This window comes from Lonchura striata, chromosome 2 (genome assembly GCF_050655825.1).
Source record: "Lonchura striata isolate lonStrDom1 chromosome 2, ASM5065582v1, whole genome shotgun sequence".
Classification (NCBI taxonomy): domain Eukaryota; kingdom Metazoa; phylum Chordata; class Aves; order Passeriformes; family Estrildidae; genus Lonchura; species Lonchura striata.
This window is the reverse complement of record NC_140704.1, coordinates 133,313,408-133,328,211: the sequence shown is the minus strand read 5'-3', so window position 1 is coordinate 133,328,211 and position 14,804 is coordinate 133,313,408. Positions and strand designations below refer to the sequence as shown.

General features: G+C 42.0%; 1 protein-coding gene and 1 long non-coding RNA gene across 2 annotated transcripts in view; one reads left to right on the top strand and one right to left on the bottom strand.

Moving 5' to 3' along the window:
- Positions 1-2,328: 2,328 nt before the first annotated feature.
- The window catches only part of LOC144246220 (uncharacterized), a 44,927-nt gene continuing 32,451 nt past the window's right edge, over positions 2,329-14,804 (bottom strand). Inside the window, exons 2-3 of the long non-coding RNA XR_013339889.2 lie at positions 5,261-14,804; positions 2,329-5,022 (exon numbers count right to left, since the gene is read on the bottom strand). The exon at positions 5,261-14,804 is cut by the window's right edge and continues 27,394 nt beyond it. This is a non-coding gene — a long non-coding RNA (uncharacterized LOC144246220). The remainder of the gene's footprint in view (positions 5,023-5,260) is intronic.
- GEM (GTP binding protein overexpressed in skeletal muscle) lies at positions 4,639-11,550 on the top strand. Its single transcript, XM_021543211.4, has 4 exons — positions 4,639-4,972; positions 7,920-7,996; positions 8,479-8,683; positions 10,309-11,550. The coding sequence occupies exons 1-4, from the start codon at positions 4,639-4,641 to the stop codon at positions 10,584-10,586; spliced, it is 894 nt and encodes a 297-aa protein (XP_021398886.1). The 3' UTR covers positions 10,587-11,550.

Genomic DNA, 14,804 nt, shown 5'->3' with positions numbered 1-14,804 from the left:
TGGGGAAGGATTGCAGAACTGCTACTCTGCAATGTTTACTTCATCCTGGCTGCAGGGAGAATTCCTTTAAGATGTGATTAATGAAACAGAGAGTGGATAAGATGGAAGAAAAACAATGCCTCTGACTTCTGATATGGCAGCGGGCAGTTACGTTCAAGCACTCGTGTGCTTTGCGACAGCACTGGCCTTATGGTTTGTCTCTTCTTGTGCCTGTGCCTTGGGCAGGCATGAGACTTGCAGAAATGTTGACCTGCAACAAGTGCAAAAGGGCTGAACAGACCAGGACTGCACCAGTCTCAGTCAATGGGATTGTTTTTGTCCCTGTGAAGGACTCAGTTCATATATTTCAGTAATCAACCTGCTGTTATCCCTTGTAAGTACCCAGAGGCTAAAAAGGCTGCATCTCTCCCCAGCTTTAAAAACAGTTAAGAATATGTTTCACCCACAGATAGAGTGAGTGAAGCTCATGAGTGCTGATGGCATTCCCTGAGGAGCAACAACGTCACATCCTGTGGAGGTGTATGCAGAATGGGACCTGGAGAGTTAATTGTGCACTGGAAAACCAGAGTAGGCTCAGAAGAGACAGTACAAAGAAAAACACATATGTGCAAGTTCCCCAAGTACAAGCACTTCATGCCATGTTGGGACAACTCTTCTGTATGGCTTTAGGGAAGAGATATATTGTGTAGTTCTGGAGAGACATGTTTTCTTTGTCTGTCTTGAATTTTATGAAGAGGATATGAAAGATGATGTCTAGCAATTCCTAATCTAACAGTAACTACAACTAAACACAAAGGCTTTTCTGCCTTTGGTTTATTTCTTCTGTCTGCACTTTCTGCTGTGATATATGTTAAACATTTGGGTGAGACATTAGAGCCTGCAGTTTTGCTGCAATCACTGGCCATAAATCTCTCCAGTCCTGCAGTGGACAGGTTTTGCTTTTTTACTCAGCAGTGACAAATTACAGACAACTTACAGAGAGCTATGCAAACCTGAGGTTCATACTGCTCCAACCACCCACTCACCTTCATGGTTTCCAGCATGTTTCAAAAAAAGGAGCAACTTCAGTTGGGTATGCCAACAGAAAAGGATTTTTGCAAAGTACTGTCCATGTCACAAACCTTCCTGGATAGAGATCTAGTTACATTTTGTGCAGGAAGTATTACAAGCCCCTCTGTACAACCTACACAGAGGGATGTGGCACTTTGTGCTCTTTGGGATTATCGCTGAGCAGCAGAGGCCCTCATGAGTAAAAGACAGTTGGGGTGAAGATGCAGGACCTGGGGCCAGTTGAGCTGCTGCCAAGCACTGAAATACATGTGAAAGAAAGTCAGGGCATATTTTTGCCCAATCCTACCCTTGGTAGATCTGCATAATTTTCATGTATACTGATGAGTACCTATTGCTTCGTGAAAAGCTCTTGGCCTTTAAAACTTGAGAATGGCTCAGGAGGTCCCTGAGAACCCTCATGAAAGATACAGGAATGCAAAAAAGCCAATGGGGAAATAAGGCAAAGAGATTTCAATTGCAGTGTTAACAAGAGATGTTTTCTGCACATCAGTGTTCCCTTCAATAAAGGTACATTGTCAGTTAAAGATTTGCTTACCTGTAGCATGGAAAAAAGAATTATTCCCCTGTTTGAAGCCAAAGTTGTTCAGACTTCTAGGATAAGAACTTTTCTGTTTGATTCAGGGACCAGGAGATTGTAAATATAAATGTAAATATAAAATGTAAACATGTAAATATAAAAGAAAGCAGTAGGACCTCATTATATTTAATCCAGAGTCTGGATAACTGGCAGCTGACTACAGGGTTTGTTTATACTTACATAAAAGTTGTGGTAGCCCTAGTAAGTAGTTCTGTCACGGTTTCTTACTCTTCCTTTGCTAATGAAGAAGTATGTTGTTGCAAGTTTCAACAGGTTTGGATTTCTTGTCTTCTGGCAAAATTTCTTCTGCCAATCAGCTATGAGGCTATAAAAATTTAAGGGCCAGACCCTGAGTTTGTGGCATGTACACTATATAGTGATTGTTCCTGTGCACAGTGTCAACACTGTGTGACTTTGTGCAGACTTTGTGTGTTCTGATGCATTTTTGCCAACATCCAGTTGCAGCAACACTGAATTCATAGTTGGATGTCTTTTCAAGCCCTTGGTAGTAAAATATTGAAGCAGAAGTGAGAAAGAGATGCTTATACAGATCAGAAGACTGGGTACAGTCACTTGGAGCCTGACAGAGAATAACATATTTGTAAATACTGGTGCTTTAGAAACAAAGAAACAAACAAAACCCCAACTAAGCCCCTAGAATTAATATTCCTACTTCTAAAATATTTCAAAATAACATTCAGATATTTTATTCCAGAGAAATGTTTTGTCCAGCAGGGGGTTAAGTGTGTTTTGCCGACAGAGAACAGATACATAATACATTTACAGAATTTAATGCATTAAATAAACTTAGGTGATTTTTAAATCATCATTAATTTTGATAACATTTGAATTTAAAACTCTCTGAGGCTAAATAACATCCATTATTTATTTTTGTTCCACTTTCCTGTTTTCATCACGCAAGAACCAAAAGTGTTTATTTTACTGGCAATATTGAAACAATCACATGATTTTGAGTAAGTCTTTTGAGATTGTTTGCAAGTTTTTCTCTGCTGCACGTCTGCTTTCCCCCAGCTGGGGGCTGGCTGTTGTATGGGAAGGCTGGCCACGTCACGGAAAAGCCCTGTCTCTGATCAGATGGGCTTAATATAAACCAGGTTTGCTGAGAAAGAATTAAAGAGGCAGACCCAAAGCAGGAGAGGATTTACTTCAGCAGAGCTGCTCAGTGTGTCACAGCCCACCGAGGGAGAAGGGCAGGGGGAACAAAGGACTGGACTGGCTGCGGGAGCCTGGCACAAGTAAGAGTGGATTTGGACCCAGTCTTTTCCTGGAGCTGCTGCAGACCCAGGCAGCTAAATGCAGTATGGGGTAGCAAAACCAGTTTGAACTTGGAGCACAGTGTGTGACAGGGACTCCTTTGGCTTTTTTTAATGAGGGATGACAATTTGTGAGAGGCTAAATTGTAAAATATTTGTGTTTGTGATGTTTTTGTGAGTGACTGCTTGTTGCAGGTTGTGAGTTACTCTGTTGTTTGAATGCGATCTGGATTTTCTCATCTGATCTTTTCAATGGGGATACTGAAGGGAAAAGTGCATTTCAGAATTCAACCACAGCAAATATTTAAGTTTGTTTGCGAAGAAGTCTTTGCTTAGTACGTGATTTCTTCTTCAGATGTATCTCTTGCTGACAAAGTTATTGTGACTAGGACCATGAAAACGATCTCCTTTTGCCCCAAAGTACTGCACATCACACAGAAAATATTGTGTATTCTGTAGTAAATTCAGATAGTGCTTTTTCTATATATTTTGTCCTTGGTCCTGCTGGGAATTTAGTCACAGAAGTTTTCAGACAGTTTTTTATGAAGAAGAATAGCAATTTGTACATGTTGCTTTACTGTACTTTTTACTGTTCACCATTTATTATTGAGCTTTGAAAGTAGTTGGGTGAATTTTATGGACAATTATCCTATTTACTGATATGGAGGAGAGAGTCAAGAAACATCAGATATAGGGCAAAAAAGAAAAATGTCTGAATAATGGTCACTTTGGAAACTGGAGTGCATCAAAGTAACTTTCCTAAAAATGGTAGGTATTGGCCTGTGAGAATGACATCACTCTTCCCTGCCTCCAAGCAAGGCAAAATAGAGTTTGCTGAGTAAAATGTAATTAAGAGCTATGCTTATTTTAGAAGAATGAACCTATCTAATTAATTGTGCAGAAATTAAGTAATTGATTTAATATCTATAAATTAATGAGCCTTTTATCTCAGTTCTATCTCTTGTAGAAGCTATAACTTGTACCTCCTCAGAAAAGCTGTTGGATTTCACTATGTCCTCCCTCTTACCAGCCAAAAAGTCACTGTCTGAGGCCGAATCATTCTTTGTTTACCTGGCCACAGACAAGACCCAAATCCACCCCATCACAGCAAGACTTGCTTGTATGACTTTTTGTACCAGGGTTGTCTCAAGAGTGCAGTGAATTATGACTTATTGCTTTCCCAAGAGTTTCAGCTCTTAACTGAGTCAATGAGAAAGATGCTGTACACCCAGCTGCTCCGGCAGCTGGAGGCAACTGGGACCAGTGTCTCTGTCTGTCCCCAGTGATGCCAAAAGGAGGTGAACATTGCCTGTACCACAGGCAGTCTCTCAGCAGGGCTGCAGCTGCTGTGTAGGACCGGTGTGGCGAGCACTGTCCCCTCCTTCTCCTCCTGGGACGCAGCAATGCCTCCCTCTTTCCAGGACTGGGCTGCACCCAGCACAGCCGTGAGCTAGTAAAGGCTGAACAAGATAGGATTTAGCATGTGAGGGTGGTATTATCCCTGGGAAACAGTCTCTGTCTCACTAGCTAATAAATAAAATACTGCTTTGTGCACCACCAAGTACGCTAGAGTGCAGAAAGGCTAATTTTTCTTTTCTCACATATTAGGTCCTTACAGAGGAGCATGATGTGGCCCCTTGAAGCTAGTAAGAGAGCATTTCTAAATGTTTCGTGGGTAACATTTGTGATTTCCCTATTTTTCACTAGGGGTTAAAAATGACTCTCAACAATGTTACCATGCGTCGCACACACAACAGCAGCCCGCACCAGCAGCAGCAGCGATGGAGCATCCCTGCTGATGGAAAGAATCTGCTGGTCCAGAAGGACTCCAATGAGTACAACCCACAGAAACGATACACCATCAGTCCTGATGAATATTACAGAAGGAGCTGGTCCTCGGAGTCATCCGACTCTGTCATCTCCTCCGAGTCTGGCAGCAGCTGCTACCGCGTGGTGCTGATCGGGGAGCACGGCGTGGGGAAGTCCTCGCTAGCCAACATCTTTGCAGGCGTGCACGACAGCATTGACAGCGACTGTGAGGTGCTGGGAGGTAGGTAATTATGTCCTGGGGTGTTGGTGTTTGCCTGCAGTCAGCTCTGCCTGTAGTAATTGGCACAGAAAAAGAGAGAGGCCATTTAATGGAAACCAGAAGTAAGAAGTGTTTGGGTCTGATTATAAAAACTGATTGAACTCAAGCACCTCTTTTAAGAAAAGAAGAAAGCAAAATAAGATGAGTAAGATACTCTCCAACAATGACTGAAAGCCACTGAAAGAGAGCAATTCAGATTCTTATGCTGTTTCATTCCAAAATACCAGTTGGAAACTGCCTCATTCCTACCTGTGATGATGCTGCACAGGAGTCTGCTTTAGCTTTCATAGCTAGTCCAACATTGGTGTTACCACTGGCATCACAGGGCTGACTCCTGCTTTCCTTTTGAGAGAGAAAACAACTGAAGGTCCTCATGATTTACAAGAATTAAATAATTTAAAATAATATATAGAGAAAGTTACATCCAAAATATTTGCCATTAGAAGTATGTATGGACTGAATAAAATATATAAAATTTTGAGTAAAAACCTTGTTTCATGTTATTTGCACAGTATGTGCTCCTCCAGAAGATGCTTCCCCCTTCTTTCCCCCCTTGATTTGCTTATGATTGCAAAGTTTAGGATTGCAAAGTGTTTTTTAATCCCAAAGATCAGACTGTGCAGAAGGTGAAGTTGGAGCACCAAATCCTGGGTTATACTGTGTGCAAGGTGTTGATGTGGAAGGGTTGTGCTGCCAAGAAATCTGCTGTGTCTCCAAGGATGTAGTCACTGCTGCTTTCAGGGGACATGCAGTTTGCTGCCAGGTTTTGTTTGTCACTGCTCAGGGCTTTCTTTGTCTCTCTCTTCTGCCTCCTGCCTATATTCCCTTGGTGTGATGGTGCCAGTGTTACCACAGAGAATTTCTGGGCTTCTCTTCCAGACTTCAGTGGGGCATAGGCAGGACATCTTCTTTTCTGTGTATTTAACTCTCCAGTTAGGGGAAGTTTTGCCCAGGATTTAAAAAAGCCCAGTATCAGGAAGGTCAGACTCACATTTTCTGTACCTGCTGTCTCAGACTGGGGACACAGCGATTTGTGCCTTTGGAGGTTTTCAAACACACTGATTTAGGCATGCTCCGCCTTCAGCTCCTGCCATCAACTTTTTCCATATTTCTAACAGCTCCTCAGCCCGAAGTATCTCTGATAAAAGTTTTCCTAGTGCTGAAAATGACTGAAGTAGAGTAGGATCCTTGGACAAGCCATCAAAAAGTGCAGCTGATGTGCTTTGCACACCCCTGTCAGGCAGTTTTCTTTTCCTTCATGTGAAGCCATGTGGTTTCCTCTTTCCATCTCGCTCCCAGCAGCATTGCTTGGAGTATAGCAATGACAGATTTTCAAGGCCAGCTCTGAACAGATAAGGAAGGCTTGGTGTTATCTCTCTCCCCTTTTTACTGTCAGCTTCGAAAACAGCATAAAATGAACTCACTTTCTGTGTGTTTTATATTCTATAGAAGTTCCTTTGGGCTGACCAAGGTGCAAATGAGTGCTGAATATGACTATTTAGGCATAGTATTTTCAAGGAGTGTGATTATGCATTTGTAGCTTCTCTATACGTAATGCAGTGCAGAAGGAGTCTTCTGGTGTGCATGGAGCTTGTTCTCACACAGATGCTCGGATACTTGAAGGAACTATTTAGCTTTACAAACTGGAACTTTAGCTTTCACACTGGAAATTTAATTGCACGAGGGGATAGTTTCAGGGTAGCCAGCTTACAAAGGAGTACAGCTGCTTTTATAGAGAGGTTTTGCTACTGAATATAAGAATAAGCTAACATGAACACAAGCCTCATACTCCTGGGACCTCAATAGAAACAACTCCTAGTGATTAGCTCTGTCTTTTTAGTCTTGACATTTTAAAGCATGGGCTCCATTTGACTTTATTTTAAAGGTGTAATATTTTTAGATTATTCTTTTACTGGGATGTAGATCCCTATCTTTGAAGGAAGGCTCTGATTACAATTTAGGGGAAAGTTCACTTCATCAGTGCACAGCAGAAGTCTTAGGAGATTAGACAGGTTAGACACAACCCTATCTACAAGTGCAGTTGGGACAGTTCCTTTAAATGCTGCAGTACCTTAAGACCAGCTTTTTTTTTACTGGCCACTAGTGTGAGATTAGAAATGGGTCCAAACCCCTCACTGCTCATCACCCCCAGCTTTGGGGAAAAGAAGAAATATTGGTATTTGAAGCAGATTTCACAGCAAGGCTTGATCAAAATTCAGAGTGGCAACACCCCCCTTAGATTAAGGCAGAATTTTGCTAAATGGCATTTATGATCTACGTATGAATTTTTATGGCTGCAGTACAAATTACAGCAATAACTGACCTGTGCTTTTTTCATTTTTCTGCTATTTGGCATCAGAGGTGATATGGGAAACTGTGTAATGGGAAAGAGTGTGCAACAGAGGTCTCAATCTCTCTCAGACTCGGCTGTTGTCTCACAACACCCTATCCTCCTCACTTGGTAGGCTGTTTGCTGTACTGCTCTCAGCAGCAGTGACTGTTCACCCGTAAACTGTCCATGCTAAAGCGAAAGCAAATATTTTCCATTACTCAGCCTTGCTGGACTCTGCTGCTCCCATGGGGCAAATGTTCAGCCTTTGGTTATTTCTTCCACTGGTTCTATTTTCTCTCTCCCACATAAGATAAAGAGACTATCAGCCAAAATAATGAACATTTTGTTTCCTGATCTTTCAGCCTCCTCCATCTATCATGGAAAGTAAGGCAACCAATAATGGACAGAGTGCAGATTCAGTGTGGATGGAAATGAAGAAAGAACTGGATGTGAGCCGACCTAAAATTTGGCTCAAAAACTCTGTGAAAAAATCCCCCACATTCAACAACTTGGATTTTTTAATGTGTATGATAACACAAAATAATGTATCACCAACCTTTCTGCTTTTCCTTCCAGAAGACACGTATGAAAGAACTCTGATGGTGGATGGGGAAAGTGCGACTGTTATACTGCTCGATATGTGGGATAACAAGGTACTTTAATTTGTTCTGGTCAAATGCTGACAAGAAAGTGTATATGAATAACTGCTAATATAAAAAGCAAATTTCCTTTGGGAAAGAAAATAGGTGTTTCCATACAGCATAATCAGGGAAGATATAGGATTAACCCTACCTCACATCAAGGCAAGCATGCCTAATGGCTCTGCACTGTGAGCGTAAGAAGTGCAAGTCTTAATTTATTTTTAATGATAAAACAAAACATTCAAGCTTTCTTTCCAGATCATTTTCATTCCAGCCTAAAGCCGGCACAATAAATTATCTGGGGCAAGTTTTTGCCCTCCTTTGTGGTGAAGTATTCATACCATCATCACATTGGAATTACTTGTAGTATAACTGTGATTCAAACCGTATCCATTACAGTTTACAGCAGGAATGCATTTGGATTCTCTAATGTTTTACTTTCTAAGTAAAATCTGCTCTGGGCATAACGATGTCTGACCATTTAATTTGAACAGCGGGAGGGAGAATGGATTCGAGACCACTGCATGCAAGTGGGAGATGCCTACTTGATCGTCTACTCCATCACTGACCGAGCAAGCTTTGAGAAGGCCTCTGAGCTCAGAATACAGCTCCGCAGGGCACGCCAGAAAGAAGATATCCCCATTATCTTGGTTGGCAACAAAAGTGACCTTGTCAGATGCCGTGAAGTTTCAGTGGCAGGTAAGGAAATTGTGAGCATAAACCCGATATAAACATTCAAAGTCATCTAGTAGCTTTTGGACAAGCTGCAGTGCTCTGGCTGAAGAAGTACACTGTGATCAGGACTAGGCAATAAAAGAGTAATAAAATAAAAGCAGACTGCAACAGAAGGCAGAGGACTGGGAAGGGTCTGCCAGGTCCTTAATTCTTCCTTGGTAATACTGTTATATATCAGATAATCCCTTTTCTATATTTATTAAGTACGATCATAAATGGGATTTATTCCTTTCCAGCTCCTAGTGTATGACCACTGCAATATGCGATTTCTCTGGTAGCTGGAAACCCTTTGTATTCCCAATGCATGTTTATGCATAACAAGTTTAGCCCCCTTTATTCTGCTGCCAAAAATTCTCTTCTTTATAACCAGTTCTCTGTCATCCCTAACAAATTAAAAATCCCTCTCAATCTTTGTTTTGCTAGTCTAGGCAGGAACTGTGCAGCCTTTCAGAAGAGGTTTCCTTATTGCCTTGCTTTGGGATGCTAAATCAGCCTTCCCTTGGCTGCATACAAATGAATAACCACTAAGCCCATAAATAGGAATGGGGAGACTGTTGGGAGCACTGCTGCTGGCTCTCACGATCTACAGTCAGTAAAATATCTTCTTGGAGAGTATTCCCTGAGGCTGAGGTGACACACTGTAATACACAGCTGTGCATTAGATGTTCTTGTCTTGGTCCATCAGAAACATGAGTTCTTTTCCTCAGCATTTTCTTCTCTCTGCAGCTGTTCTGCTCTTCTGTTTCCCAGCTGAGCTAGACTTTTCTCCTTGCTCTGTGGATGTGTGCAGTTCCTCTGCCTCCTGTCACAGCTGCCCCAAGTGAAGAGCTTGAACTGAGGGGTTCATAGGATGCCCAGGGTTGCCTTCTTATTCCTCTTTGTCCAGCTTGAACATTCTTTAGGAAGATGGCAGGTCAATCCATGTCACTTTAATGGCCCTGGCAATGAATTCACAGCAAGCCAGAAATTGGCTTGTGTGAAAAACACCTGTCAGGTTTAGCTTAGGCTCATGTAATTGAGAATAAGAACTGTGCTTTCAGATGTACCCCTAAAGCCATAGACACCCTTTATTAAGGGTTTTGTACATGTGTCTGTTCTCACTGAAATTTCCAGGGTTCCAGGGCTGTGGTTTACACCTATGCCCATGAAAGAGGAAGGTGCTCTGCCTGCAGTGCTGTGCTCTATGCCTGCAGAGTGCCATCATCACCCTTCAGTGCAGCTTGAGGGAGTGTGCATTGCAGCTGGCCAGGTGGTATTGAGGCACTGCTGACCTCCCAGCCTTCAGCGCCTCAGTGTCTCAAATCTGTCATTCTGCGCTACCTTCACAGCCAGCAGTGCGGGCTGGGCTTTACTGGGAGGGCATTTACCCAACTCTACACCCTCCATTTCCTCTGGGAAGCAGCTGTGACACAGGGCAGATGGATCCTGGGCTAGCAGGCAGCATCAGGTGATTAAAGACTTATCTGTGCCTATATCAGGCTTGAGGAATTCCCCGGTGGCTCTGACACCCGCACATGGCAGCTTGTCCCTGCTCCCCCCGCCCCGAGCCTTGTGACCCCATGTAACATGTCCACCCTGTGATTCTGCAGAGGGGCGAGCCTGTGCCGTGGTGTTTGACTGCAAGTTCATTGAGACCTCGGCAGCTGTGCAGCACAACGTCAAAGAGCTCTTCGAGGGCATCGTGCGGCAGGTCCGGCTGCGCAGGGACAGCAAGGAGAAGAACGAGAAGCGGCTGGCGCTACAGAAACGGAGAGAGAGCATCCCCAAGAAAGCCAGGCGCTTTTGGGGCAAAATAGTTGCCAAGAACAACAAGAACATGGCCTTCAAACTCAAGTCCAAGTCTTGCCATGACCTATCAGTACTTTAAGAACACTGGACTCTGCCAGAGCTTGTGGCATTTTGTGGACATTATCTAACTTTGTCATAGGACAATCAATCGATCTATATTAGATTGGGCTATCAGTGACTTAGGTTCACAGTTGTGATTGTGATGAAATGTGCTGGCATAAGAACAGTACAGTGCATGGAAATAGCTCTTCCTTTTTTTTTTTTTTTTTTTTTTTCTTGTCAGTAGATTTAAAAGAAAAGTATAGACCAGAATTACCCAAAATTGTGCTGGGAACTGTTCTGGAATACACCTATTCTTTCTCTTACCTTTGGATACTAGTGTAAGAACCTCAAATGCCATAACTTGGGAAATGAATACTACTGTCTTTACTCTTTTTCCTCATTATTAATATTTCTTTTTTAAAACTGTGTAAAAAATTGAGGAACTGACTAGAGATTGGTCCCTTGTCAGTTGGCTGGTCAGGCTTGAGCACCCACAGCTGAAAAAAAAATGCATTTTTGTAGAATAATCACAACTACACCTGTTTGGTATTTTTTCTTTATTCCGAGGATTAGTTTCAGTGAGTTTACACACCTCTTACTTTTAAAATATTTAAAGGAAAAATCCTACAGTCAAATAAATTTTCCTCTCATGTTTTCATATTATGGGACTGTTTAAAAATCATAGTAAAATTAAAGTGCAAGTTGTATCAAAGTGCATCAAGTGCAGGATGCCAAATCTTTAAAAATCACCTGAGCTTTTTTATGCCACCACATGGACTTCTTGTATCCATCCTTGGCCTTTCTCTATGCCAGATCTATGCTGTATTTATTGTTGTGCAAAATAACAAGCATTTCAATGTTGAGGAGAAATGTATTTATTACCAATTTTCTTAAGATAATAATGTTAATTTTATTACTGTTTTCTATCTAATATCTTTTTTCAGATATGCAAGTTTTTACTTACATGCCTTGTAATAAAATAAATAAAATATATGACTGCCTTTGAGCCTCACTAGAAAATCCCTAAGAATGTTTTCATGTACAGGAAAGATTGTGCATGCTGGGAAAGTTTGCTGCTTAAGAAGTGCAGTGAGGATTCCTTGCATTTCTGAATACAGACTGAATAGCCTTTAGCCTGGAAACACATTAGAAATGTAGATGAGTACTGTTACCCCAGTTTTGGAGATGAAGAGAAGTGAAATGCTACATTCAAGGATAGAAAGCAGGTAGCTGGTGTGGTGTGCCCTAATCCTCACTTGCTGTTGGGCATATTTGTGTTATTTTCCTCTTGGCTATGCTGGTCAGAGGTACAGTCATGACATTTTTGGCCACGTGTCTCAGAAAAGCCAAATCTCCAGCCTGGCAGCTCATCTTCTCAGATGATGAAGGCAAAAATGTGCAACACTAAAAAAGTGAGACTTGGATTCCTCATTTTGGGCTGCACAGTTTTCATGTACCAAATGCGCTGGACAGGAATGAGCCTGCTGAGTGTTTGCCCACAGTTTCCTCTGCTGAGGAAATTACTTCTAGAAGTTCTGTAGGAGGAAAGCATCCCATTACAGACTGACTGAATGCTTGTGTGGTATGAAGATCTCCCTGGAAGGAAATTTCTGATCTAGAATAAAGTGTTGACAAGAACAGAAAAAAACCCTTTTGAAACAAGCACAGACAAGATCCATGTTGGTGGATTTTGGATGAATGCTTTTGAGGTCTCAGCATGCAACCTAAGGTCAACCCAGAGCAGTCTAGAGAATTTTGTTTTCAGAACTTTTTAACTCTCAGAACCTTTATCTCATTCAAAAATGAAAACAAAATCGCACAAATTAATTTTTAGGATTATATTTATGAACTGAAAGTATAGCTGTACGCAAGCAGCACTCTTCCTTAATCTATTCTATATCTGTCAGACTACAAATCTAAACCAAACAGATTTCGAAGAAATGCAAAATGTCCATGTTGATTATGCATACAACCCTTAGGAATAAAAGCCATCCATGTTCAACATTATGACATCAGGATACATCAATGATAAAAATTTGGAATTGCCCAGTAAGTTTTCATATCCTTGCTCATCTCTTTCCACTCCTTCCAAGATAACAGAATTTCTTTCTAAAACACATGATTTTTCAAAGAAAAAAATCCAGCGAGGTAGGCCCATTCCCCCAAGATGTCACAAGTTGCCACAAGGAGCTGTGCAGTGGGCATGGCATGTCACCTGACGTTTCCTACTCGCAGCAAGCAGACATTGCTGCAATTCTATCTTCTGGGGCTGCTGCTGGTCTCTGAACAGCTCAGTACTGCCTTTGGACCAAAACCATTTAACCACCTTTCATGGCCCTTTGGTTCACCCTGCAGGCTCCATGCTTGCCACGGGTGCTCGGGCAGAGCGTGGGGGAAGCTGTGGGGTGAAGCCCACAGGCAGCATCTCCTCCATGGAGCTGTGGCTTAGACCAGGCTGTGTTATTTCTGACCTGTGGACATGGGGTGAAAGAGCTGGTGCTGAGCATCTACACTTTGCACATTTCAGGGCTTTTCTTGTTTTGAACCTGGTCTGCTCCTATGGATTGAATGTCCTGGGACTGTGGTTCCTGAGGTGCACTCCTGAAGGGCACTGTGAGTTCCACCTGGAGGAAACTAAATCTTATGCTCTGATCTTAATGGCTACAGCAAGCTGGGTTTGGAGGGAGGGCTGAGATTAATCTGAGTCATGGTTTTAGCTGATCATCATCAGATTACCAAATACAGCAACTCTTACTATATATAAAAGCTAGTGTACCTGGAATGACTGATTAATACTAATTCACTCAGGAATGCTATTTCAAGTCTTTAACATCTTTAACAGTCCCTCTGTTCATTTCAGATGTGAGTGTCCAAAACTGTGAAATGGATCAATCGGCGATTCTAATCACTGTTCTGCTATTTATTAAGTCAGGGCTACAATGACAGATCCTAATGTGATAATTACAATGCTGGACCCAGAGATTTGGCAGTCGCTGTGGAATACGTGAGTCACAGCACTGAGAGCACCAAGGCCAAAATGGCAAAACTCACAGAGTCCAAATAAAATAAAAGAAAATAAGTACAGAAAAAAAGAAGTCTAAGAACACACAAAATGCCAATTATAGTGAAATAGCTGTTATAAAAAGCTCTCCTCAAGAAGATAGATCAGATTTGTAAGAGGAATTACAGAGTATGTCTAGGTCTGTAATCTTTAATTGTGACAGATAAACTGCATGAAGAGAAGTTTACTTATGCTTTGTGAGAAAACACACTCGTTATATGGCACTGTGTGAATTTGCATGGTGCTACAGGATTTTGGAGTTGGGAGAATTATTGATAAAATTTAGTTAAGTGAAAGAAAGATATTTTCAATAAAATCACTGGAGGTACTGTGCATTTGACCCTCACATATACCAAGCCTTTCAACATCAACACCATGGAAAGCTATAAAGACCTGAGCTCTCTCTCTTGGGTTTTTTGGGGTCCAGATGCAAATGGGAGAAAGGGCAAAAGGGCTCCTTACAGGATCAGTACTGGTGAAGACAATGGGATCTACAGAGGGCTGCTGCAGAGGAAGGAAGCAGTTGAGTTCTGTGTCTTTACAATCTGCTACAGCTGTTCTATCTCCCTGAGGAGGCTTTTTAGAGAAAGCTGTAGCATGCAGAGAAGAGACAATGTACTAAGGAGATCCCTGGACTAATAAACTATTGACCCTGTAAAAGTGAACCCTGTAACTCATTTTTTGCAACACCTCTGAAGACTGTAGAGCTGAATGCATCATGCAAATCATTGCTGTGTCTGACTCACAAGCACAGGAGATAAGTGCCAGTGTGAGCTCTGGGGCTGGTTTTCCTCTGTCTCTCTTTCCTGGACTAACTCATTGCTCAGTTAGAAGGACAAATGCTGTGGGCTGAGGTGGTGCTCAGCACTCTGTAAGTTTTATCAGATGTGGCTTCCAAGTGCATTAAATAATATTTAATGAGACCTGTCTGCCTTGCCTGCAGTCCCCAGCAGTTCTGCTTTGTTGTGGTAGCACAGGAGAGAGGAAAGAACAAAACACTTTCTTTTGTGTTTTCTCACTTGTAGGACCCATGCAAGAGTAGGTTTGCAGTAGCACCCAAGACACAGGCGGAATCTTGTGTTAAAATCTTGCTAAAATATCACATTACTGGTCATACACTGCCAGCACTTTTAAACATAGCAGATTCTCTGGGAGGTTTATAGAGTGACTTTTAATTCTCTAAACGTAACCCTC

Coding starts and splice junctions, on each gene's coding strand:
- GEM (XM_021543211.4), top strand. CDS start 4,639: ATGACTCTCAACAATGTTACCATGCGTCGCACACACAACAGCAGCCCG. Junction 4,973..7,919: donor CGACTGTGAGGTGCTGGGAG/GTAGGTAATTAT, acceptor TTTTCCTTCCAG/AAGACACGTATGAAAGAACT. Junction 8,684..10,308: donor CCGTGAAGTTTCAGTGGCAG/GTAAGGAAATTG, acceptor GTGATTCTGCAG/AGGGGCGAGCCTGTGCCGTG.